Genomic DNA, 27,782 nt, shown 5'->3' on the forward strand with positions numbered 1-27,782 from the left:
GTTCCTGTATCACCTGCTCCAGGTGATCCTGCCCGAGCAGGGGTTTGGACGGAATGATCCCCAGAGGTCCTTCCCAACCTTAACGATTCTGTGATCCTTTATTTCATGTAAGCGCTGCTCCTGGAATGAGATCCCTGACCACAGCATAACCTCAACCTATGGGCTTCAGGACCTGAGCCAGAACACGCCCGGTTTTTGCAGGGAGATGCCCAGACCCGGTGCCCCGCTCCCCTGGGAACCCAGCCAGGGCACAGCCTGAGGCCGGGTGGCCTCTCCCGGCCCGGGCGAGGCGGGGCGGGCAGTCCCGGGGCCGGGCGGCCGAGGCGGTGCCGGGGCCGGGGCCGCCCTCCCGCCCGCCCGGGGCCGTGCCCGCCGCCCGCCCGCCCAATGGGAGCGGCGCTTGTTGGCGGGCCGGGCGGTGGCGGCGTTGCCACAGCAGCGGCGGTCGGCAGCCGAGCCCAGCCCGAGCCGGCGGTCGGGGCGCGCCATGGAGGGGCTGGAAGGTGAGCGGCGGCGGCGGGGCCGGGGCGGCCGGCGGGCGCCCGGGGCCAGCGGCTCCTTTGTGTCGCGGCTGAGGGGTGCTCGGGCGGTGGGAGCGGGGCCCGGGCGCCGCCTTGCCGTTCGCGGAGCCCCCGCGGCCGGGAGGGCTGGGGGGGCGGCGGGGCTGAGGCGGGAGGGGGCGGCGGACAAAGGCGGCAGGCAGCGGCGGACAAAGGCGGCAGGCAGCGGGCCCGGCGGCGGCAGGAGCGGGCTCCCCGCGCTTTGTGTCGGGCGCTGCCCGCTCCCGCAGCGGCCCCGCTCCCGCAGCGGCCCCGCCCGCCCCTCCCTGCGGCGGCCGCGCTCCGAGCCCGCTCGCCGGGGCCCTGCGGGCTGGGCGCGGCGCAGCGTGCGGGCATCTCTGCCAGGAGCCCTTTTTTTTTTTGCCAACAGATGGCTAAGGTGGGTGCTCAGATCCGCTTATCGTGCTAGGGAAATGTTCAGTGCGGTGAAGGAAAACTAGGTATGAATTTGCTGGCAGGGTGTTTTCAACTTTGTCCTGTGCCGGTTGAATTAATGGAAACGTTCCTCCTCTCCGAAATGATAACATCATTTTCATCGATGATGTTTTCCGTCATAGCACAGATATCAGCTTGGAATTCATGAAGTTACAGCTAGCAGTCTGAGCATTTTTGTAGGCCTGTCATTACTGCATTTTGTAAGCTGCTTTAACCATACTACTTTAAAAAATACCTGTTCTGAAAAAGTATACAACACAGTCATTAAATCTTCCATGCTCTACTTCTCTAGAGGTATCTGAGTGCTTAAATAGGAGTAAGCACAAACTAACCTTTGTTCTTTATCCCTTCTAGAACAGTTGAAGAACTGAAGTAATTTTCACAGAATACCTGTGTTCTGTCTTTAGTAGATTTTACAGTAATCAGACCCTGTTCTTGAGCCTAGTGACTTCATCAAGACTCTAAATTTGGACATAACTTGGTATTAAAATCCCAAGAGCTTTCTTTGATTCACTTGGCATTCTTTGCTGACTATCAATGCCTTTGAAATTTGAAACATGGTGTCCAGTGTTTTTCAAATAATACCTTATCATGCATTTCAGCACTCAGGACAATGGTATGTTACCTCTCCAGAATGGGAGAGCTTGCTTTAAATTTGAGTAAGCTGTGCATTTGACTGCATTTCAGACTGTACATCATCTGCAGTGCATCTATCAATTGATTTGCTATGTGCTAATTTACCAAGACCAGCTATGCTTGCTGTGTTATGTAAGCTGTAGCACTTTAATTACAAGCAGTAGGAGAAAAATATCTACAGGTAGCAGCAGAATAGTGAAAAAAACTTGTGATTTTTTTCATAAAATTTGTCCAGTTCCTGATTTTGTTGGAAATGGTTTGTATCTCGTTTGTATTTCAGGAGGTACTGGGAGTGAAGGGAACTGCTAAATCATAGGTGAAATCTCATGTTTTACTGAACCTTTTCTTGAAAGTACTTTCAAAAGCTAGAGCTTATGAAAGCATTTTTTCCATCATGTGAAATTATTCTTCTGAACACTTGAGACTAATTCCAGAATAGCACAGGAAATAAGTTATGTCTAAAACTCCACTTGTCCTTGCCTTGTGGATACTCATATCTCACACTGTTATCCACTGTCCTTGAATGCAGAAGTTTTGAAACTGAAGAACAATTTTCTTCATTTTTATGGGTTATTTTGTGCCATGTTTTTATTTTTTTAAAACCACCAGAAGATAAAATACTTGTCTTTCTGCTTCAAAACAAGTGAGTTTGCTTTTATTTACAGTTTTTCAGTTTAGGCTGTCTCTGTTCATGTATATTAGCTTAGGCTCAGATTACGATTTTGTAGAAAGATCGCCCTGGGACAGAAGAAACGTAGGCAAAGCTAATAATAATAAGAATAAAAAATATTTCATTGGATATTATGCTTTTATTCAGTCATTGCTCCATTGGCAACTCAGAAGAGCGTTGCTGGTTGCCGTCTTGGATTGGATTTATATTTGGATGTGCAATTGCACAGTCATACCCATCTGACATAGAAGTATGGGCAGCTTCTGAAATCTGGCTCAGCCTGCTGCCTCATTATATTAGTGCTTAGTAATATCATTTCCCAGAGCTGGCTGGTGCAGTAGGTGCTTGGCAGCTGTGTCTGTGGGGTCGTGGTGATGGGGAAGGGCAGGACTTTAGCTGTTGGCAGCAGTCTCTTGTGTGTCTGTGATGGTGGCAGACCCCCTCAGGCTCAGGATGCTTGTCCTGGACTTTGCAGCCTCAGAAGCTGGTGCTTTTGCTTTGCTGAGGATCAGCATCATAGATGAGAGATCTGGTTTACTTTGGTTTATATAAGCATGCTATTAATAAGAGCTCTACCCAGTTTATAATGATCTTTCCAAAAAGTGGAGAGATGAGTGTGTAATGGTTGGCATGTGGAACTGCATTAATGACATTTAAAAAGCTAAATAATATTTGCAGTATCACAGTTGCATTTTTTCACTCTGTGCAAGTTTAAATGTTCTTTGAAATGGCAAAGTGGGTTTCTATGTCAATTAAAAGTTCCTTCTAAAATTTACTTTTGTGGCTCCTTTAAGGCTGTTGCTCTATTAGGTTTTTATCAGTATTGTTATATTACTAGATTGAGTAAAATTCGTACCTTTAAAGGTTTGTAAGAGTAGTGAGTGCATGCTTGTCATTAGAGGTGACAAATCTTATATTAGTCGCTAGCTCAACAACATTTGTTACTTTGCAGCTTGCATGCTGTTTGGCTGTTTTTCAATTTTCATTTTATTTACTGATGAAAATAGAGCCACAGACTGGCTCTGTCTGACAATGTAGTGATCTCTTCTAAGGTGAGCTTAAAAATCCTTCCATGAGTAGTTCACCGTGTGGTGAATCTCAGGACCGTTTTTGATGGATTAACATGTTCTTGTTGCTTTCACTGCTGGATGTCAGGAAAAAAGCTGTCACACTGGCGTGTTTGTTGCTCTCTGTTTTGCCTGAGCGAGATGGAACCAAGCACTGAATTCCTGACTTCATTTAAGCCAGAGCAGTCCAACAGTGGTGTTTGATTGGCTTCTCTCCGTCTGTTGTTTTTTCTGGGAGGATGCCCACAGCAGCTGCTTGAGCCAACTAAATGCCGCTTCCCACCCTTGTTCACAGCCCATCCCAGCCTAAGGAGTAAGGGGCAGAGGGGCTGCTGTGTCCGAGGGCAGAAGTCCAGCTCTCGGTGGTAGGTCATGGCAGCGCTTGCCCAGCCCCACGCTCCAGCAGCCAGGGAAGGCTGGTTGTGGTTGGAAGGGGCTGGCTGGCTGCTGGCTCAGGAAATAGCCTCCAGTGGCAAACCCAGAGCTTTCCCTGGCTGATCTGCCGAGGCACTACACTGGGACCAGTCTGGGTGTGTCCTCGAGGTCTCTCTGTACAGCATCTTCTGCTGAGAGCTGGGGTCTGTGCTGTGACAGCAGGTGTCCCTGGACCTTCCCTGGCATGGGGAATGTCTGAGATGTCTTGCTCCACCCCTAACAGTGCAAGACAGAGATCTTTGGGGTTTTTTGTTAGTAATGTGACTCTTGAGAGCTAGTGCTTATTCTTGCTTTGTCAGGATTTCTGAATGCCCAATCTTATTTTTTTCCTTAATAGTTTAGAAAATTTTGGGGTTTTAAAACAAAAATAATATTAGTGTGAGTGTTCTTTTCCTTTTAGAGTTGTCTTGCCTCACTGGATCCATGCAGCAGCTTCCTTGCTTTGGTGGCCATTTTCTTTAGCTCCATTTGACTTCAGCTTTCATTTTTTTTAATAGGTGTATCTTTTGTCCTACAGAAGAAAGAATTTGTTTTATTGTACACTGTTCTTAAATCAGTAACTTGGAAACTATTAAAGATTGAAATGCAAAACTAATATTGATGTATATAATTTTTAATAAGTTATTTGTCTCTGGTAGCCATTAAAACACAGATAAGTGTGTCTTTGCACTGAACTGATGCTTTGCTAGGCATACTTGAACCTCTGTTAAGTGATCTGAATTTGACATTTAGCACTCTATAACTGCTCAATGTATTTACTCTTTCTAAAGCTATCATGTTTTTATTTTTTTAATTAATTTAATTAATGGTTATTTTACTTAAAGAAAAATCCCAAAATCTAGTTTAGGCTGATATAATATGGAGAAGTGCACTACCAGAATATGTTTCACCTTTAAAAGAGAGGAAGTAGACAGAAATTTGAATGTTTCAGATTAGTTTCTTCAGTATCTTAGAAGTAATAGATTTTATGCCCTTTTATATAGTTTTATTTTAGATTTCTTGCATTTTAATATAAATTGCAGAAGCTAGATTGATCTACTAATTGACTTCAGTTGGTTGAATATAGTGGAAAGAAGAACATGTTTTACCTGCACACAACATGGTGTGACTGCCATCAAAAGCAGGTGTTGCACCTTGATGAAACCTGGTTTCAGGGGTATGGTAAGCACTTGACTGGACCAACTGAGGAGTGGGCTTACTTTCTAAAGAAATGCTGAGGGAGGAGCAAACTAGGAATGAATATATTATAAATTAACTTTATTACCAGTTTTTTTTAACGCATCATATTTTGCCAATTAAGATTCTGATAAGCAAGCAGACTTAGGAGGGATTGCTCTGTCCAATTACACTTGTGTTGTAGAGTGCATAAACCCAGATTTACTTTGGGGAACACTATGGCAAAACAGTCTTGGTGTGAGGCTGGTGTGAGAAGACAAGTCTTTGCCTGACTGCCCTCACAGTCATCACAGTGCCTGTAGCCTAATGCAGGAGATCAGTGTGTTTATGAAGCCAAAGCAGATCAATGTAACATTTACATGGGTTTTGCAGATCACGTGCTTTCTAATGCTTCTAGTTGGTCTTAAAGCTTGTTAATAGAAAGTCAGATGATGCATCTGGAATTCAGATCTGTCAAATAGTGCTGCTTGTTCGCCTTTGGTTGAGTTGCGTTTCCGTAGGCTTTGCAGGGGAAAGTTTCATAGATTTTTCTGGATGACCGTCATGACTGAGTGACTCTCTAGAATGCCTGCACGTTAACACTCAGTATGGGAGCAAATGGCAGCAGTCAGAGGTCTGCTCTCTGTTGCAGGGCTAGGATCTAGTTGGGATCATGTGTAGGTGGTAGGACAGCTCACAGGACTGCAGTGCTGTGGTGGATGAGTACAGGCTCTTCAGGAAGAACCAGCTGGACAGCACGGGGGGAAGTTTCCCTTTATGTGGGAGAGCAGTGAGAATGCAACAGAGCTTTGCTGTGGAACCACCTGGGGAGTGTGAATCAGGGTTAGCAGGCAGACCAGTGTGGGAACAGCTGTTGTGGCTAAAAGCCACTTGATCAGGAAAAGTGAGGTCTCCCTCATAATTGGAAAGATCAGTGTATTCACACAGTGTATTCCTCATATGATACTTTAACCTCTGAAGGGACTTTAATCTGCTAGAGGGACAAATCAGTAAGGCGCAAGCAGCTAGGAGGCTTCTGGTGTGCATTGATGGCAAACTCCTGACCCAGGTGATCAAGGAGCTGGCAAGGGGAGGCAGTTCTGCAGTACTTCATATGTACAGATGTGTGAGATGTAAAGGTCAGGGCAGCCTTTCCGCAGTGACTTTGGATGGTTCAATTCAGGATCCTGAGAGGAGGGAGCTGGGTAAATAGAATTCAGCCCCAGAGTTCAGGAATGCAGTCTGTGACTTTAGGGATCTGCTTGCAAGAGTCCCATGAGAAATGACCATAGAGAGAGCTGGTTATTTTTAAGGATGTGTAATGTGACTGGCATGTTTTCACATTAAAAGTTACGCTTTGTATGAAGAAGGAAGCAAAGAAAGACAGTTGTAGTAAAGGGGAGTACACCATGATGTGAGTTGTGTGTGCTGCTTTTACAGTCATTCTTGACTGCATGGAACTCATTTCTCAGTCACCAAAAAAACCTATACAGAATCCTCCTCCAGGCTGTCACTTTGAGGCAGTGGGTCTCACCTTGATGTGTTATTTTCAAGAAATACAAATGAAATTCACCATCATCAGACTCATTCATGTTCAGTGCAATAACAGGGTTTTTGAAATAGAATGCATTTTCATTGTCAGAGTGAAAAGCTGTACAAAAATGTGCAGAGGTACTGTGAAAGTCTTTTCAGCTTGGAGGAATGGATGCTACAGTGCTAAGGTGTTATCTTTTGGAAACAGAAGTGACAGGTTTATACAATATTGTCAGTACAGGAGAATTCATAAGGCTTTCCTATAAAATTGGGAGTAGATAGATAAAAGTAGATTGATTTGCTATTTGTTAGACAATTTTCAAAACTTAGCTGCTTAAAAATCTCCAAGTGTATGAATGGTTGAATAGTAAGAGTCAGGGCTTACTATGGTTTTCCTCTTCCTTTGTCTCTTTCCTGCAAACTGCAGAATGGCACAGGTGAGAAGGGATGTGCTTGGTGGGGTAAAACATGCACAATATCATTTTCCAAGCAGACTTGACTGAAGTATGGCAAGTACTGCCTGTTGTTAAGAATTACAGTCAGTGTATTTGCCTTAGTTGCGTTTTCATTTTAAAATTTCTTTTGGCAAAATAATGCAAATTTGCAAAGCTTCAATCATTATTAGAATACTTTTTTCCTACTTTGGTGCATTCCTATTTTCATTATGTTATTTAATTCTCTGCAAAACTGCTTTAAAAAATTAATGCTCTAATTTAAAGGAATGTCCAGAGGTCTGTGCAACCTGGTCTAGTTGAAGGTGTTCCTTCCCACAGGAGGGGAGTTGGAACTAGGTGATCTTCAAGGTCCCCTTCCAACCCAAACCATTCCATGGTTCTGTGAAGTGTTCCTACCTGTGTCACTGCATTGGTATCATTTTTAGGTGACCCTTGCATGTGGTATTTACCATTGGTTAGGCTATGGTTAGTTAGTGTGTTAATTAAAAAAATATAACCCAATTATTGATTATTGGACATATGTTAGAGACTGGGCAGTCCTCAAAGAACCAGATGTTGTGCCTTGATAATACAGATTCTAACTAATATGGGGAATGAGCATTTTTTTATTGTACCATAAATATGTGGAACTCTTACGTTACAAATACCTTGCTTTTGGAGACGAGAATGGAGTTATGCTAAAAGCAATAAATACAGTTTTGTAGAAGAATTTGGCAAGTGCTCTTCAAGTGCTGACTTTCAACATTTGCAGATTACTTGCTGGCTTTAAATAGGTACCTAGTCCCAAGGCAGGGAATTGTACCAGGCTGTTTCTGCATGTTTGAATTCAGAGAGGCTTGATGATTCTGATTACCACAGGTTTCTGGCCTAAATAGTTTAGTACTGTCACTGCTGTTGATAAATAAAAGGTTTTGAAGGGCAGTCAGATTTTACAACTTGATTAAATACTGTTACAAAGTGCAGTCTTGTTTCTGCAATTTGTATCTATGTGCACCCCACGTAGCTCTATATACTTGGGTATATGGAGCTCTCCAAAATAAAAAAGTGTAACAAAACTTAAGTTATTAAGCAATACTGGAGGCTCCTGCTCCCTCTAAGTGTGAAGTCTATTTACACAACTGCTTTATCTGTAAACATGACAGCAAGAACAAGTGACTGTGACAGCTATGGCTGTGACTGTCAGATCAAGCTTGTATGTATTGATGGGTCCACACATTGTACTGAGAAAGATAAACAGAACTGGTAGCTTGCTCTTTCTGCTGTAAATCAATTGTGCTAGTTGAATATGAGAAAAAAGAAAGAAGTCGTTCTCTTGAAATCTAGGTTCAAAGAAGTCTAAACTTATCCATAATACTGAAAACACCATGAAACTTCTGGAGACTGTATAGCTGTACTGTTAGACTTAGTGCTCCACCCGGACTTTACAGCTAAACTCCTAACTTCAGGATCAGAAAGTACAAGCAGGCTGTAACCGTACTCAGAAGGGATGTGAGCAGTAACTTGTGTAGGTACAAGCCCAGTGATTTGGAAGTAGAGCTGGAGGAGAAGGACATTTTACAAGCATGAACGATAAGATTGTTGTAGTCCTGCTAATAAGCTTCCAGTCTGGTTAAGTCAGATACCCAGCATCATACCAGGTTGTACACTCTGTTTTTGTCTGAGACCTGGTCTCAGGGAGGCAGTAGAATAGGATGTAAAGCTCTGTATCATAGATCTGGCATCACTTCTGCTGAAATACCACTTCTATGGTCATATTACAATTCTGATCATATTTATCTTTTCTCTAGATGTGTTTTGATTAGATAAACAGTAATAATTATTTCAATCCTTCTCCAAGTTAACTATATTAATTCATGTTAATACAAGAATCTAAACTGTTGGTGATTAGTGGTATTAAAGTTGGTAAAAAGGAAAATAGATATAGCTGCTGTATAACCAAAATGATTTTTAAAAGTCCTGCATTGTTGCTAAACTTACAGACTGAAGAAAATTGCCGTGACACTGTCTTACTACCAATTTCTATTCTCAGACCAATTTCTCAAGCATGTCCTCCTTCTGTTTCCTGATTTGAGTGTTCTTTTTTTTTTTTCCTTTAGCCTCCTCCCTGCAGTATATCCCAGATAACAAACCATTTTGGTTAACTTTTTTCAGGAAAAAAAATCAGGAAAAATATCACACATTAATGTATTTTTAAAAAATAAAGCCAAAATTAAGTCAATTGCAGCTTTCACAATTTTATTCCCATGTCTTACTTTTAAGTTACCAGATTTTGTGTGGATAGCATTGCTAACCTTTCTGTAAGGGAAGACTCATGGACTCCTAGAAAGAAATGTTAAGGTTTTGTGGTTTGTTAGGTTTTGGGTTTTTTTAACTTTAAAAATGAGGAAAATCACAGAGGAATTAAGAAGCTAAAGGGGTGTGTGTGCCCCTTCATAAAGGACACTTGGCTTCTCATTTTCAACAAAACTTCAGGAACTCTCATTTTTTAAAAATAACTTCCTTATGTGCTTTGGGTCAGTGATTTGTGTTACACAGTAGGTGCTGGCAGTGGAAGTAGCTCCAGGCAGATGTGATTACCTGCCAGCAGCAGGGGAGGGTGCGGGTGCTCTAAGGAAATCCAGGTCTGTAACTGCAGCTGCACTAAGTGGCAATTGGCATTCCTTGTGCTTTGGTTTGTCGTGTGTAAATACTGCTCGTTCAGGTCAGCAGCTATCGAGTCTGCTTCTTTTCATGTGGAATTTAAACACCAGCTCAAATTCTAGAATACAGAAGAAAACTGTGGGACATGTAGTTTCTTTTACTAAGGCAGGTATTTGAAAGAATTCTCTTCTCAGCCAAATTCTTGACCTTGTCAAGATCACTAATTCTGATTTATTTCACCTAATTTATTGAAGACACAAATAGTGTGACTTCATATTTTTGGGAAATGCCTCTCTCACTTGTTTCTGCAAGGCTGAGGATTGTATCAGAATGGTGTCATAAAAAGAAGTTGAACTCTTTAGCAGAAGTGAGTTTGGGGTGATGTAGGTTGTCATTATTAAGAGTGCTAGGGACTCTGAAGAATGCAGTCATGAAATAAACAAACAAATCTGTGCATATTTTGCGTTTTTGAGTGGAGTAATTGAGAGATGGTTGCAACCATTGCTGCTTACCCTTCAGATCAGTGGTGAGGGCAGGTTCCCTGCCATCTAAGCTTTGTACCAATGTTTATGTGCTCAGGCTTGTGGATTTAAGAAAACAGACCTATGGAAAAATTTTCAGACATGATTTTTTAAAAAAGAATGTGAAAAAATACAGTTAAAAACCAAGTTCCTAGTAAATCTTTATCACATTCAATTTGAAAGTATCCAAATTTCTTTATCACAATTCAAATACAATTCAAATGCAAGAATAGGAAAAAAACCAAGATTCATCTGCATGTTTTGCATTTTTCCTACTTCTTGTACTTGCGTGCATCTAAATGCACAAATATTTAGATGGCACAAAAGGAAACTTGATTATGAATTCCATTTGTAAAGCTATTTACTGTCAGTGCAGTCCTGCTGTGTTGTGGTAAGGAGAGGCATAGTCATATCTGCATGGAAAAGGTGCATAAATTAATTAAAGGTATGAACTAAATGTTTTGAACTGCACTTTTCATGTGATTTATGATTCTTAAAGTGTACTGTGCTCCACAGTATGTTCATACAACATTGTTATGCTCTATTGTTATGAACATAGTATGTTCATACAATATTACATGCAGTTAGTTACTGGGGGTGAACTTGCTTTAAATAATTGAAAAAAATCAGAAATAGACAATAATTGCTTATTGGTGATACACATTTCACTCAGTTTTAATCTTTGCATTTGGGCAAAAAAGGTTTTCAATGGGAACCATGGCTGCCTGAATCTGTTTGTTTGCTGTGAAATATTTCATTAAATTATTTATTTAGTTAGCAAGTGTGTATGTTTAGATGGAAAACAGGTTTCCACTAGGAAGCTGGGAACAAAAGCTGATCAAATGATTGAAGATTGCTGTGTTGGTAACTTTGTTAGTTTAAGATGCTGCTTCACCTAAAATACAAGTAAATTTGAAGTGGTTTCATTTTAATGGGGTGTAAATAGAGGCAGTTGTATTGTCTGCAATAGTCAGATTGAGTACAGAGAAAGCTACTAGTACATCTCAAACATAATCCAAATTTACTGCTTCTTTCTTGATATATACATGATATAAAAATATCCCTGTATTCCTCTGGTATAGTACTAGATATAGTAGATGCCTTTTATTGGGAAACACTGCAGTTTTTCATCTCTGCCACAACTCTATTGCATAATGCATGCTATATAAATATATTTGCTTGCATAGGCCTTGATACTTTGACTTGTTGGTCTTCTGTCTGGTTCTGTGGATCTGCTGTATGTCAAATATGCTGTTTACATTTTTGTTACCAATGCTTAAATAGCAACATCAGAAATACTTCTGTAAGCCATCAGTAATAATCTGAATAAAATATATAGTAAAAATGGCATCAAGACTGTTTTCTTTACAAGAGAAAGTGGAATAGTTTATCTTGATACAGCAAAATAAATAATGGAATGTGTCTTTTCTATATTTGATACTAAATTTGATCTTTTCCAAAGACACAGAAATAACCACTAAATAGCTTTTTTCTTGGTGTGTGTTTGAGCTGTCATTGAGACTTACAAGGGATTTTTAATTTCCACATTTATATGCATCCTTTTAAGGGAGTGGAGTTATGTATTATAAATAAACAGAATTGCTGGGGACATGTTGCTGGGCCTGACAGCTTCCAAAAGTACCTAAGAACTTTGGTATATTTTTTGCCTTTCTCATCTGCATAGCCTCTGCACAAGTCAAAGGATGTATACTTTACAGTAACAATTGTTATTATGGCTAAGTGTATATGAGGTTAACATTTTTGAAATAATGTTTTGTCATTAATTTAATCAAATTTTCTTAAAGAAGTATGTTGTTGGTTTTTTTTTTAAGGTGAGGTTACAGTGCAAACAGGAGATCTGTTGCCATGTAAGATTTGTGGAAGAACTTTCTTTCCTGCAGCACTGGTGAGTGGTGTGAGGCCTCTTGGCTTTTAGATTTGATAAGTTGATATGAAAGTTAAGCAGTGCTCAGTATAGCTAAATAAAATAGACCTAGGGGCTTTGTTTTGGTTGGGGTTTTGGTTTCCCCCCCCCCCCCAAGTAATTACTGATTCCAGTTGTCTCAGGTTTTAAGCTCCTTAGAAGGGGTTTAATTTTGTTTTAAGATTTCATACTTTTCTGAAATAGATGCCTCTAAAAGCATCTTTTCTAGGGTTACAGAATCCATCCTTGTCTTTTGCAGTTTTAAGTCTCAGCTAGTAAATTAAGTGTTTTGTTTGCCATTTCCAAAATTCTCTTCTCCATTTGTTAATAGAAATTGGTCTGTCCTTAAATGTGAATATGAATTTCAGACACAGATTTGTTTTGCTACTCAGTGCAAAAGCTGCCTACCTATCATCAGTTTTTTTTACATGCAAGGGGCAAATGTAGATGCCTTCAACTTTTCTTCATTATCACCTGTGTTTTTGTGACTCTCTGTATACATCAGTGAATTCCTGTAGTTCTGTTTTAAAGGTAGTGGCAGGCATAAATGTTTGAGGCAAAACAGTCTCAGCTTATTCATCAAGAGTTGGGGGTTTTTTGCTAGTTTTTTTTAATCAAGAAAGAGGGAAATAATGTGTTAATAAGTTCTGTTTTCAAAACTAAGTTCTGCATTCTCCTTTTATTTTGCTTCTGCTTTCAGAAAAAGCATGGACCCATTTGCCAAAAAACTTCTACCAAGAAAAGGAAGACATTTGATTCCAGCCGACAGAGAGCAGAAGGGACTGACATTCCCACAGTAAAACCTCTTAAGCCACGGGTATGTGGTAATTTACTCTGAATATGACCATTTTAGGCATACTGTATATGCATTTTAATAAGGCTTATTTCTGCTGGCAGTTTGTGTTAATGAGATCAACTAAGATTTGAAAGAAATCTTAACTATGATGTTATGTACTAAAATAAGGTGCATACTTAGCTTGAAGTAAAAACTTCAAAGCCTTCTTTTTTGCCTCTTAGCCAGAACCACCCAAAAAACCTTCTAACTGGAGACGAAAGCATGAGGAATTCATAGCAACTATACGAGCAGCCAAAGGACTTAATCTTAAAGACGGTGGAAAACTCCCTCCACCACCTCCACCATCATATGACCCTGGTATGTAAAACAGTCAAGTTCCTTAGAGATTCTTCTTTAAGTTAATATGAAGAAGTTTGAATTGAAAAGAAATTTGTTGGAATGCAACATTCACAAGTCCTTGAAGATGACTTGCTATCCCTGTGCAGATGCTGGATTGTGACTTTGGGTCTGGCTGGCTCACATCCTGTGTAGCTTTCAAAGCCCATGACTTTGTTTTTAATGTGTGAAAAGATAGCTGGGGCCAATTACTGTCTTGTAAACCATAGGCTGGACAAATTATTTCAATACTTTGTTTGTGCTCACAACAGTAGCAGATTGCCTTTTTGATTAGCTGACACCCATAACATATTTACCTTGTGGGAATGTAACACTTTTGTGTTCTTCAGATGTTATCTCTCCCATTTCTGAATTCACATTTGGTTTCATGTAAGCAGTGTATGCCTTAATGCCTCTTGTGGTGTTGGTACTTGTGTTTTGGATATGTGAGATGTGTGAATTCGTATTGGCAAGGGCAGAACAGTCCTTGGGTATCTTTGAACTGAGAGTGGGTAAAGTGTTCAAGCAGTCTGATGTGAATGAGAAGGAAATATGCTTTTCATTTAACTTCTGGTATATGATAAGGGGTTGAAGAATATATTTCTTCCTCTTGTCCTAAGAGTTAAACATTTGATTAGCTGAATGGCTATTTTCAGAAGGATTGGGAAAACACATGTGTTTGCTTCTGCCTGTCTCTGTGGTCAAGGGAGGATGTGAAGTGTTGCCTACCCTATTTCTGTGCAGCAGATGTGTTAGTCCAGCATTAGGATTGTAATGATGCATTCATTCTAAGAGGCTGTATTATTCAGCATTCTGTACTCACAATCCTGAAAACCCATATAGCTAATTTTAAAAAATAAAGCCATCTTAAAGCCAATATCAAATGCTGTGGGTAAGAATCACAAGGCTTGATCATGGAAAGAATCATTAATAATCTATCTAGTTGTAGTTAGTTTTAGTCTCCTTGCTTCAGTCCTACTGCAGTGGGTAAGACTTAGGAAGTGGAAATCAGGAATGATTTGCACATTGCACAAAAAGATCAGTGCATACTCTTCTTACAAATAGAGCAGGAGCAGCAACTGATACTCCTTTTCTACTTGTCATGTAGGAGTGGGAAGATTGTGAACATACTGTGTGTATCCATCCTCTCCTACTCAGCTCTGTCTTGGGCACACTTGTTTCTAACAAGCAGCAAGTCTTTTTCATTTTAATAGAAAGTCTCATATTTGTACTTTCTACTTAACTGCTCTGAGCTGGAAAGTATTGCTGCTTCTTTCATCTCCTCTTCCACTTTTTCTGAGGAAGTGCAGAACAGCATCAGGTTAAGAAGAACCTTAAGTCACCCTGAGCTTGACTGCATGTGTGTACTGTCCTCTTATTTTGATTGATTTTTGTTTTATAAATCTTACTTTGAATCCTAGAGGTTCTTCGGGACAGTATGAGCAGTACATTCAGAGAGCCAAGTGTCTGACTGGCACTATGTGTTTTATAAAAGGATGAAGATACAATTCCTGATTCCTAAAAGTATACATTCATCCTCTCTAGTGTGATACATTTGTGGGCTTTGAAAGTTTTCTGTGGGAACTGAGCTCTGCACTAGCCCGAAGTGGTGTATTATCTAGGGGCTTTCACAGCTGCTTTATTTTTCTTTTTTTTCTTTTTTTTAGTTTCTTTAGAATAATTTAGGTTTGACTACATAGCTATTACAGTTCTGTTTCTGATTTTTTGTCTCTTAAGGTGTAGTTGATGTTCAAGTGTACTGACAGTAGCAGAGCAAATGTAAAATAAAAAAATAAAAAATTGTTGTTACCCCATGAGATTCCCACGCTGTCACTTCTCTGTGTTCTTCCTCTGCCCTTAGCTCACACTTCTTGGGTCACAGTTCATGCTTTGGTGGCCATTACATCATTTAACTTACTCAAAACTGTTTATAAATATTTAAAGGGACAAATATTTAAGCCTGATCTACTGCATTTGGACTAGTAACATGTAATCCAAAACTTATTTTAGATTTTATGATATCTAATTGTAATTTTGGATGCAGTGACTGTTGAATTTAATCTCATTTTCTTCAATACATTTCTAAAATTACCTAGAAACACACTAATTTAACCTGCTTTGCTGGTGTTAAGCTTTTTTGATGCTTGCATGGTTTTGAATGCTCTAATCTGGGGCATACAGCATTAACATCTCTGGGCACTGAAATACACAGTTGTCTGAAACTGTAGTCCAAACATATAATTTTCCAAGGGCACTGTATTTTAAGGTGTGTATTTCCAGCATATAGATGATGTATCTTTTAATATTTTAAGCATTTCTGTAGCCCTTTCTGTTTTTTCCCCAATGAGAGTAATATTTACTGTATGTAATACTGTTTGCAATGTGACTGAATTAATCTTGCAGAAGTAACATGGCCACCAGTTACTTTCTTTTGCATGTCTTTAGAGATACCTCCTTATTTTGGCTGATTTTCTTCTGATTCTTTTTGTTTGTTAAATTTCTGATATTTTTTATCACTTCCAGTATTGCAGTTAGTATTTCTCAGTTCTTTCAAATTTGTCAAAGGAAACAGATTTGTTGTCTTTTGCTGCCTGTGTGGGAAAGGTTGTAATGTATTCCCATATCTTGAACAAACTGAACTGTTTGTGATTTTTTGAAAATTTTTGATTGTTTGTTTGTTTAGCCTCTTCTCTACTTCCTTCCAGCTGATCTCTGTGCCACATCCCTTTACCTCTTTGGCTACTTTCTCTGCAGAATGGCATCACTTAAAGAGTTTCTCATTTTGCTTAAGTTATTTCTAATCCTCAGCTACTCTTAGCCATCAAATGAGAATATGCATTTAGCTGGCAATCTGTATTTCATTTTCAGATTGAAAAAGATGCATAATTTCCCCTGGAGGGGTGGCTGGTCTTTAAAATACTTGAAAACACTGTCATTTTTAAAACAGATAATTAATGTTTTATGTTTTAATTTTTATTTTATTTAATAATTTATTTCTATGTTTTTAAGATTACATTCAGTGTCCATACTGTCAGAGGAGATTTAATGAAAATGCAGCTGACAGGCACATCAATTTCTGTAAGGAGCAAGCTGCACGTATTACTAATAAGGGGAAATTGGCAGCTGATACCAAAGGCAAGGTTCCTACTCGAACACAGGTGAGCTATAACACTTTTTTTAACTCAAAACTTGCATTCAATGTCAAATCAATCTTGTTAAATAGTGTGTTACTTCTAAAAAGAACTATTCTGTAATTTTATTATTTGCACTCACTGAAATTAGACACCAGCATGGATGAGGCTTTTGCTTTCTTAAACTGCAGAGATATGTAAGTCAGATGGCAGCAGATGCAAAATGAAAACCAGCCATAAATGCAATTGAGAAATGTGCAAATGGCAGGTAAAGATAGCAGGAGGAAATAGAGATGCAGTTTTTGTAGAGGAATTTGAATTTCTGTTGTGCTAGTTTCTAAATTCAGTTGAAGACTTGCTTAAGGGGCAAACAAAGGTACCTGACTACAGGATAACTGACAGGAGTATTGTGGCTAATTAGAGGCTTTAGAGGGCCTCAGGTGTATTACACAGTATTTTGAATCAGTGCAGGGACTGGTCCAGACCACACAGGTGAAAGTAAGGTTTGGATTTGAAAGACAAAAATAATTCTACCGTTGAGTATTCACTTTTAAATTAATTGATAATGAGATGTTACTTTTAATCTTAATAAAGCCACTAAGTTAGGGAGTGTTTCCTGCCAGCATCATCTGTAAGTATTAGAAAACAAACTATCAGAAACAATTGCATGTTCCCATACCAGAAGCAGGTTACTTAGTAGGAAGTCATCCTCTGTTCTCCCACAGTACCTGAAAGAATTACCTGTTGTGTTATATAGATAGTTTGATTTAATTGCTTAAATTTCTAGGTTGTATTTTGTTACAGTACAAACCTGCTCCAGTTAAGAAGATGCCTTCTGTAGGATCAACACCATCACCATCATCACGCTTACCGCAGCCAAGTGGTGTTAGCAAAACTGTTGTAGGTATGAAATGAATGTTATGAATTGTTCCATGTCCTTTCTAAATAATAACTCTCAAACTGTGCAGTAAAAATTGATCTTTACTGATATAAAATTGATATAGTGGTTTGTAAAATCTCATTTAAAATAAATCTGGAAGGGGCACTGATTGCCATCTACCTACAGAGACTCCCGAGCTCTTAGGATTCTGGTTTATATATCAGGTCATTTTTTTTTTAATTTTAGATGAAAAATCATTCAGGGTAGTAATGCATGATTATATCAAATACTGATCTCTCTCATGCTTAATTCTGTAACTTAATTTTTCTGCTGAATGTGATCATAAAATGGTGAAAATATGTAGTCAAGGCATGTATATTAGAATTATGCAAACAGCAGTCTAATTTAGGTTTCAGATATCATCGGATATCAAACATGTAATGTTTGTACATACTTTGACTTTTCTTTCCCTTTTTTTCCTGAGCAAAGTAATTGAGATACAGCATGTTTTCTTAGAATAAAATACTATGTCTCAATTACATATTTCCTATACATTTCTTGAAACATTTTCTTTTTGTCTTGTCTTATACTGACTCATATCTCTGTATTTCTAAAACTCTTGTTTGAATTTTGCAATGAAAATGTTTCTCAATAAATTGTATCATTTCAGCAGAAAAATCTTAAATTTTCTTATATTTTTATGCTTGCTTTTCAACTGCAAGGTGTCTCTTCAAGTAAAACACTGTCTTCATCTGGATCCAGTGGAAGCAAAATTCAGACGTTATCACCAGCTCATAAAAACTCACTGGGAACGGTGAACCCACAGGCAGGGTGAGTTCCACCTAATGTTGTCATTTGTGCTTTATTTCATGTTTATGTTGTTCTAGTTTTAGAAGTCTCTGTGTTTTGTTTCACTTGCTTTTAATTTTTTTTCCTATGAGCTTCAGAAGTACAGTGTTTTGCTTTTATCCTTTATCTGTAAATATAGCTAAAGTTCAAGGAACATTGGAGAAGGCAAAGTTTTACCAAGTTGATTTAACAACAAAGGAGGTCAAGAGATAAAAATAAAATATATTAAAAATTACAGAATAGGCATAAGGGTTGGAAAAATTAATTTTTTCTTGGTAAAAGTGAGGGGTCTCAAAAAAGCAGAGAACATTAGGCATAATTTCCTACACCGCGTGGAAATAGAAGAAAGAGGTTTCTGCCATAGACTACAAGGCAGTTGTGACAGGATCTTCTCTCTTAGCACAAAAGGATGGGGGCTTTCTCTTTTCCCTTTCCTAAGAGGCAACAAATGAATGAGCACAAATAAGACAAAACCAGTGCACTTACAACAGCAAGGAGTGCTGCATGAAGATTATTTGTGTTCAGTGTAAGTACTGGTGTGATCAAGGCTGTGACTCATGCTTTGCTGGAGGGGTAGACATTTCACAGAATCTCATAGAGAAATCTGTGGAAGGGATTGAAGAAAAGTTGTGCAATTCTGCAGAAATTTGAGGAGCACCAAGGAGCACTGAGAACACAAAACATAAAAGGAAGTGACTGCAATTATAACACTGGTGATTGAAAAAGATGTATTCGTATAAGAATGTGTATCCAGGTGGTGAAGACTGTATAATGTGAAAAAAAAAACAAAACAATGTCTCAAGTTCATGAGGAGGAAAAGGACATTCTGAAAACTCATGGGGCTGGACAGCAATTACACAAAATTAAATGATTTTTAGTTTCTCACTCTTAAATTTTACAGGTTCGGCATGAATATAAATTACAGTTCTGTCATGCTTCCCTCATAATGTCCTGTAGCATCAGGATTCAATTCTGCCGTCCTTGCTCTGTCTGCTCATGATAACTGTTTGGGACACAGCTCACGTGCAGAGTCCGTGAGGTTGACAGATGTCTTTCTTTTTTTATTTCTCCCCTCTTCTGGTGTCTCACTAGTCTTTGGTCAGCTTCACTACCATTTGTAGGCATCTATGCTATGACTGTCAGAAAATTCCAGCCCCTTATTCACTGACTTTTCTTTATTTCTCCATTTTTAGAAGTTGAATTAACACCTACTGATGAGTGGCAAACAAGCAGGTCTGCAAACCACAGTAAAAAAGTCAGCTGAGATCATTTGAAGGCATGTTTCTGAGTCCACTAATGTAACCCAGCTGGCTGGGAAAGGTTTTTTCCTGTTGAAAGTTCCTAATTGAAGTCTCTATTTGTCAGTGAGGATGCAGCAATTTTGGTCTTCACTTGTTAACAAGAAAGTTCTATGTAATTTTACCAGTCAGTTGCTCTTGCAGTAAGCATATGAAATTTGGTAGAAAATAAACCCCCTTGTGTTCCAGCTACTCCTCAGAGATCAGAGGGGCTGAGTGCAGCTTGGCTTAATTTCTGATTATAACCAGTCAGGCACTATGGCTGGTTATGTTCAATAAGAACTTTTACAATTCCAGATTCACAAATAATGTACTTTATTGAAGCAGCAGATCATTGACTCTTGTTAGATTGCTGGTGATAAACGCAGTAGATCTACAAAATGTTGTATAACTGTTCCCAGCTATACTCTTGATGCAGCCAGAGGCACAAATCTTACCAAAGAGTCATCCCTGCTTTGGGGAAGGGAGAGAGGAGCAAGGCCATTGTCTATGAAGGTCATGTTCTCATACTCTAAAAATGGAGGATTTCAAATATCAGTTTTAGACTTTCTGGAAAAGTGGAAGTATAACTATTGTCAAATATAATTGGTTACCAGTTGCTGTGGTCCTAGTTGGTGGAGAAGAAGCTTTTTTCTCATTTTCATATTGCTGGGTGCATTTTTCAATATATTAATTATTTTTGGATACCTTTGGCTGAACTGGTTGTAACAAAGGCAGCACAGATCCCTAACAGTTCAGCATCATTCTCCACCCAGGTGAGGGAGCAGTGAAGGCCACCTGACATTACTCCTGTCAGCATGTTACAACCTCTGATCATTATCTTCCCAAAGGAACAGATTTGTAACAGAGGCTGGTTGGGCAGGGATAAGGTGGAGTGAGGTTGATACCGAGGTCTGGGTGCACTCCTGTGCTTCACTGAGACACCACAGGGCTGTGAGACCTGTACCTCACCCCATGCATCATTCAGCTGTTAAGTCTTGCTCCAGCCTAGTGTAAGGTAATCAAGTGGCTCAGCTCACATTTTTGCTCAAACAATCTCATGAGTTCTCCACAAACTCACAGCATCTCTGTGTCTTGACATAATAAGTCTGGCAATTTTCCACGGTTGCTTACTGGACTTTGTTTTCGGTAGTCTTCCATTTTCTCCTCTGTTGCTTGGAGAAGCAACTGTGACGACATGAAGCCAAATAGCAGCTGGGGAGATGTTTGCCCAGGTTCTCTCTGTTTATGCATTCTGCTAAGCACAAATAGATGGCTTCTGGCTGACACAGCTCTTGGATAATGATCTCTGCTGAAAGACAGTCATTAAATGTTAGCTTGGCTTATAACCTCAGTGCCTACACAATTTCCAGATTTTAAGATTATAGGTGGGTGTGATGAGTGTGTTTCTGCCAGCAGTCCTTCTCATTGCTCAAAAAATCTTGTTGTCTTCTGTTTTCCAGCTCACCTTTATGGCATTTGCTGCTCATACTAACCAATTTTCCACAGGTGGCTGTTAAATGTGTCTCGTTCCTAAGTGTTGTATCTGTGACCTGGCATTTCTTTTTTTGGCTTCATTGTATTCACTTCCAGGGACAAATTTGTCTGAAGTTATATTGAAGCAAAGAGGTGTAGGAACCAGTTACATCATGGAAAAGTTCGTTTCGTTGGATTGGTCACTGGTGACAATTTTGGCCTTAATCATCTCAACTTCTGCCTCGATATTGGGGCATGAGGGGGAAATACAGTGAGTTTTGTTGAAATAGCTACAAAATTATACTAAAGCAAGGACTGAGACAGTAACAGTCAATGTCCTGCATGAGAGTGAAAATAATTAATACGGCAGTGACAGATTTTAACCGTTAAAACATCTTACAATTTAGGCTGTAGATAAATGCAGCTGGAATTACTTTCTAAAATAGAAGAACTTTGGAAAATTACCCTTCAGTAGGATTAAACAAGATTTATTTCTTTTACTACATTTGTTTTAACCAGTAGAATGAAGCCTTAGTGTGAGATCTGGGATTCTGTTACACTGAAGTCAGACTGAGCTTATGCTGGAAGATAAGATGTTATGCTCTTCTGAGTTGTTAGCAAAACAATTTGCTGAGCAGTGTTGTGTGGGGGTATTTTTAAGGGCAATCTTTTAAATGGAATGTTAAGCAATCACTTTTTCTTTTCTCCTTCACAAATATGAAGGAGCCTACACACATTATTTTGACCAGGTTGAATTCCAGGTTTTGCTGTAAGAAACAAGTTCCTGCAGTTTGCACTAAGGAAAGCTGTAACTTCGGTGGTTTTTTTAGGTATTACTTCAGTGTGTAACCTTCCATCTGCCCAGATTCTTGTAATTCTGGATTTTCCAGAGACGTAATAGAAGAGAGGCTTAACAGTAGAATTACAGCTCCATTGTGCACTATCAGGGAGGAGTTGTGTGTGCCAAGCGACGGGACACCCCTGCGCTCCGTGCGGCCGCTGCTGGCGCAGGACGCGCGGCGGCTCCGCAGGGCCCGCGTTGCTGAGCGCGCAGCGCCGCCCGCGCCCGGCAGGTGGCGCTGGCGCAGCGGGCCCGGCCCGCGAGCCTCGTGTGGGCACAGGGGGAGCCCTGGCTTGTGGCCTGGGGTATGAATGGTAACTTATTGTCACTGTGCCCTGTCCTTTTTTTTTTTTTCAATTTGAATTGTCCTGTTCTGCTCCGCTAGTAAAGGACTGCTGAGAGAGCACAGCGCAGTATCATCAACATAAGCCGTGTTAGTGCCATTCAGCTTATTTTGTACCTGTAGATCAGCGTGTGTCAGCTGAGCTCTGCTGTGAGTTTTCCTTTTCTGCCTGGACAGAGTGAGGACACAGACAGTCCTTCCAGCATGAATGAAAATGTTGCATAAGGGCATCATTTCTGGGTCAGAAGCAAGTGAGGAGTAGCATGTGACTATTGTAGTCAGTAGGAAAATCTTCATTCATTTGGGTGAAAATAGATTTTTATCTTCTTGATATTGAAGATCTAAGAAAAGGAGAATTAATTCTATGTAATTTAACTTTCATTAGGCTTATAATTTGATATCATGTTATGAACCCAACTTTATTATGCATTTTATTACAGTATACAGGTTAGTGGTGTCTTACATTTCTTGAGGTATATGGCTGTCAGAAGTAATCAGATGTTCAGGAGAAAAAATTGGGTAGGTTCTTCTTAACCTGAGGGTAAGCAAACAGGTGAACTCCACACCCACATGCAAACTGTTTTGCTCATCAGAACCTGACACTGTTTGTGGCCAAACAGGGGTCTTTTGCATGTACAGAATCATTGTCTGTACACATTTCATTTCTAAACAGTTATGTTTGTTTGGTTTTTTAATGGGAGTTGGAAGTTATATGATATTTTTAATATGGCAAATGAATCCTTAGAAATTAATTTTTAATTTTGTTTTATTTTGGGGATAAAACGTACACTTTAATGTTAATGTTTCCCTCCTGGGAATCATGTCTGCTAGTGATACATCCACTACTGTTTTACAGCTGAAATACAATATGAACAGCACACCAAATCAATAACAGTAAACTTTAAATTCAATTTATGTTTGCCATAAAGCATTTGTAACCTTTAGAAATGTTGTATTTTTAAAACAGTTTGTTCCTTTTGTGAAGACCATAACTTACAGGGCTTTGTTCAATGAGATCAAGGTATGTAAGTAGTTGTCTTCAAGATATTTGCATTTCAAAAGATTCTTGTAATCATGATTTTTTTTCGTCAGAAGGTGAAATGGCTGTCAGCTTTGGGTTTTTGGTTTTGTTAAGGTGTGAAAGAATACTGTAGTGCTTTGTTTTGACAGTATTATGATGGCTTCTAGGATATTTCCTGGGTGTTCTACTCGATATGTGCCTGGAGTTCATAGATTATGCTGATAATTTGTTAAAGTTCAAATATAACTAAGGAAATCCTGTTAGGTTGGAGTATGTGTCTTACAGTGTCAAAGACCTCAGTCTTGCTTCTCAGTTTTTTGGGAGTATGTAAAGAGTATATATTGGGTGAAACAGGAGTTACTTAGTTTGAAGTAGAACATCTGTTTGGGAGGCTATTTGTAGGTTTTACTTTATGATGATAAGATGATAAAAATGCAGAACTTAACTTGAAAATCTGATTTTCTAATATAAGTTGTTATTTCTGAAAGTCTACAGTTTTCCTTATGGTGATTTGAGGGAGGTTTTTTTATTTTGTTGGTTGCTTTTTTAAATTTTTTTTTAATTTGATTTTTGATTTATTCTTTTTGGTTTGGAAATGTTAACCATAATACTAAAAAAAAACTATCAAAGTATTGGCTGTGTATGTAGTACTATCTATTTTGAATGGGGTTTTTGTTGTTAAAACAAAGTTGGGTTTCTAGTGATGGACGTTAGGCACACCACTGAGAACTGGAAGAGATATGCAAAGGATTTATGATACTGATACAAAAACAGACAGTACCATCAAAAGACCAGATGAGCTGTTGCCTCTGAAGAAGTATTACAAATCAGTGTGGTTTATCTATTTTGCAAAACTGTTTCTCCTAATCAGAAAAATGTGTCCCTGATGAAAATCACCTGCCCAGTATGTCTTCCATATAAATGCTGTGGGAGAAGGGTAGATGATATAATTAATACCAGAGTGAGGTAAACAGCTTCATAGGACAGGGAAGATGAAGGTTTCCCTCAGATTTGATTTCTTCTGTCAATGCTTGATTACAGATTACAAGTAACAAATTTGCGTCTTGATTACAGACTATAAGTAATGAACTGGTGCCTTTCTAAACCCAAGATAAAACTGATTTGCATGATGCAAAGCTGAAGTAAGCATTTATGCATGATAACTATACCGTTTTTTGACAGATTAAAATTGTAATTTTATTATCTTAAGGTCAAATATTTCTCTAACTCCTACATCTGTAAGGTAGCTGTGATGATCCAAAAATATGAGGAAGGCAGACTTTGTAATGAAAGGTAAAGTCTTTGGTTGAGTCCAATTTACCCCATATAAAATTTCTGGATATTCAGGAGTCATTATAAGATCTAAGTTTGGAAGGAAGGTTATTCCAATTATTCTAAACTTTTAAAAAGGAAATAGATACTAAATTGGAGTTAAGCCTTTGTTGTATTTTGGAAGATGTCAAATACTGCATTTTGGAAGATGTCAAATACTGCATTTTGGAAGATGTCAAATACTGCATTTTGGAAGATGTCAAATACTGCGTTTTAATACTCTAAAAGAGAAATAATGAATTATGAATAATGAATTCCACACACATGGAATGTATTGCTTTACATAGTAGAAATGTGTCTGAATCTCTTAATGCTGTAACCAAAGCTGTGGTATCTTTGAGACAGGGACTTGAGTTTGAAGAATCAAAAACAATTGAAAGGAATCGGAACTCTTTTTAGACAAATAGTTTCTTTGTTTTTATTTGCTCCCTTGCATGTTTGGTTAAAGTTATAAATCCCACAAACCATCAAAAATTAGCTAAATTTTTCATTTTGTAATACATTATTAAGGTGTTGAAGATTTAGCTTGGTGAGTTACTACAATTGCTTAAAAGAGGCCCTATCCGTAGAGCAATGATTTGATTTTTCTTCTCAAGAAAAATGCTTTAAAAGTTATAGGCACCACTTCTGCTCTTCATACAATTCTGTTGTTACTCAAGTATCTACTGAGTTCAAGAATTAAATCTGCCTTACTGGTAGTAAGTCATTCAGTGTATTGCATGCCAACAGCATTCAGCAAGTGTGAATAGTTCCTAAACTTTCTTAAATTCAGCATAGCAGTGTGGATGGTTGCAGTTTATGGCAAAGGTTTCTGGACTTTGGGATGCATGCCATTAGTCAGCAGAAAGTTATTTATGACTTTGCACAGAACTATGAGCTGTTGTGGGTAACAGTGGCAGCTGTCAAGGATATCTGAAAACACTCTAAGAAGCAAGATTTATATATCAGTGTTTTATGATAGAATTCAAGCAAATAATACATGAATAGAAAAAGTCAAGCTTCTTTTACCAATTACTTTTGGATTTTAATTTTGCAAGCACTGGTAATTCAACTAGATATAGAACATGAGCTGCTTTAGGAAGGGAAGTCACTTTCAGTCATTTCTTTTAAAATAGAGAGTGGATAATACATTTCTTTACAGTATGTCTAGATTTTAAGAATTCCAGCTGGTGTATGTACACAGCCTCATCTGCTGTCAGACTCTATTCATGCTTCATGTGATACAGTGTAGAGCAGGGATTTATATAGCTTTTCAAAATCAGAACACAAAACCCAACCAAATAGGAAAAACACAGAAGTGGACAAGGATATATAGAAGGCAGAGATGGGGCAGATCAGAACAAGCCAAGCTCTGGTGGGACAAGTTGAAATAACCAAAAATACCTGACGTTGTTGGAAGGCATCTGTCTCTAGAGATCAGATTGCTACTTAAGGATGCAATTTCAAGTTTTTTCACCAAACATACATGAAACATGATGCTAATTATGTGTCTAGATATAGGCTGAATAAAGTTGTAGGCAGTGGCAGCCTACTCCTTATGTTCATTTACTCATCAAAAATGTCAGAAATCACAGAATGGGTAAGGTTGGAAGGGAAGTTTCTGGTCTGAAAACATATTTGAGGTTTCTTCTATGTTTTTAGGAAACTAGTTGTGGAAAAAGACTGCAGAAATATGCTTAAGGTGTTTTTATACATTTTGGAATGAAGATGTCCTGTTAAACCTTTAATGAGTCATGTTTTATCTGTTTGATCTGAGACTTTGCCTCCTTTATACAGGGTGGACTGTGCACTTTGAATATGGCTTTTCAGTATTTCAATGTCCTCCCTTCCCCAACTGAGTCACTGGCCTGAATGCTGTATTAATACTACACTGATTTCTCTAAAACTTCTTTAGCATACACCTAGTACAAAAGCACCATGTGACTTTTCAGAGTACTTAGTGAGATAAGGGTGTCTGATACAGTTGAAATACAGGGAAGAATAGTGGACTGGTTTTCACATCAATTTATTTCAAATTTCCAGGACTCCTAACATGATGTTCAAAATTGATTCAAAGTACACTCTGAAGAGACTTCAATTTAAGAAATTAATGCTGTTAGTTTTGAAAAAGTAGTATGTTGGTCCCAAGATGAAAATGCAGAGAAAACTGAGTCAGTAATAATTATGAATTTTCAATTACTTTAAACTGTCTAAACAGGAATTGAGACACAGTTCTATTCTTAGCTTCATTGCATGATCATTCCTGATCCATGATGATCCCATAATGTTTCTCTGTGCGCAGCTGATTTTTTCTTTATATGCTTTTTTGTCTTCCATAACAGGTAAAATAACAGTCCAGTATGTTGTTTCTACTATAGAGATCTAATGAGTTTTACTCAGTTATAAGCAAAGGTCTCTCTTCACTGTATAAGATGGGGAAAAGAGCACAAGATGAGTCTTTAGCATCTGTACATCATAGCAGTGTAATTCAGGTTACATTTAGAACTTCTGTTCTAGAATTCTGTAACTTCTGAAAGGCTGACATCACTTCTAGTAAGTTTTAATTCTGATATAACTGATGTAGTGCTTTTCAGTCTTACAGTATTTTTTTTAATTAAGTCCATCTTTAGAATCTCCTTGCAAAATAAGGGGGCAAACAGGAAAATTAATGGAGAAGGTTAGTGTTCTGCCCAGTGATCCATAATCTTTGATCATTCTGCTCTACCTGTTGCAAGTAGAAGCCATTCTTGTTAAAATTGAATGCTTTAGTTAGATATAATTTCAATTTAAATAATCTTGCATTTAGTTGCTCATTTCCACCTTTGTGCTTAATTATTTGATCACTTCTCCACTGGTTGAAATGATAGAAGGAGCTGAAAAGCCATCTTTATTGCATGTGCACAACATGAAGGGAGAAATGTTTTATGCAGCATGTTGATAATTCAGGAGTTATTGCACGTTCCTCATTTGTGTCAGTGTTGCATTTGAAGTTACTGGAGTTGAATGTATTTTCTTATATGTGGTTTGAAAACCAAACCAAGACCAGACAGTTTATAATTCTTAAAGGATTATCTGTTAGGTTTATCTGAAGGGACCAAATGATCTCTTGGTGACTAATGTTTTTTTTTAATGGGGTCTTGTGTCAGTTTTTTTAATGTCCTGGGTGAGTCCCAACTTAAATTTCATTTATGCATTGGTGTTCAAGAATGAGAACAGAAAAACTTGATCATGCACAAGATGTCATAGTCTGAAGATTTGCCAAAGAAGAAGAAATCCCAGTGAATGGTAATTGTTTTGAGCAATGATGAAAACTTCTGTCCTTGATCACTAATGATAAAACTATGCCCCTTACAATTTATTTTTCTTAGTGCTACTCAGATTTTTTTTTAGGGTATTCTGATGTTTCTCTACTCATCAAAACCAGCAGCAAGATGTTATCAAGTGTTTGGGA

At 38.6% G+C, this 27,782-nt stretch overlaps 1 protein-coding gene across 4 annotated transcripts in view; it reads left to right on the plus strand.

The window, feature by feature from the left end:
• The first annotated feature begins 297 nt into the window (after positions 1-297).
• ZC2HC1A (zinc finger C2HC-type containing 1A) overlaps positions 298-27,782 on the plus strand; it is a 34,312-nt gene continuing 6,827 nt past the window's right edge. For 2 of the 4 annotated variants that reach the window (XR_010347928.1, XM_064389897.1), the window contains exons 1-7: positions 360-503; positions 11,940-12,013; positions 12,732-12,848; positions 13,049-13,184; positions 16,212-16,360; positions 17,138-17,237; positions 17,936-18,044. Coding sequence is in view for 3 of the 4 variants with exons in the window: in XM_064389897.1 (XP_064245967.1) it covers positions 488-503; positions 11,940-12,013; positions 12,732-12,848; positions 13,049-13,184; positions 16,212-16,360; positions 17,138-17,237; positions 17,936-18,044 (701 nt within the window). In the remaining variant the exon portion in view is untranslated. Of the gene's footprint in view, positions 504-11,939; positions 12,014-12,731; positions 12,849-13,048; positions 13,185-16,211; positions 16,361-17,137; positions 17,238-17,935; positions 18,045-27,782 lie in introns of all 4 variants that reach the window. The other 2 variants (XM_064389908.1, XM_064389888.1) reach the window with 2 other exon arrangements.

The sequence above is a fragment of the Passer domesticus genome, chromosome 1 (genome assembly GCF_036417665.1).
Source record: "Passer domesticus isolate bPasDom1 chromosome 1, bPasDom1.hap1, whole genome shotgun sequence".
NCBI lineage: Eukaryota > Metazoa > Chordata > Aves > Passeriformes > Passeridae > Passer > Passer domesticus.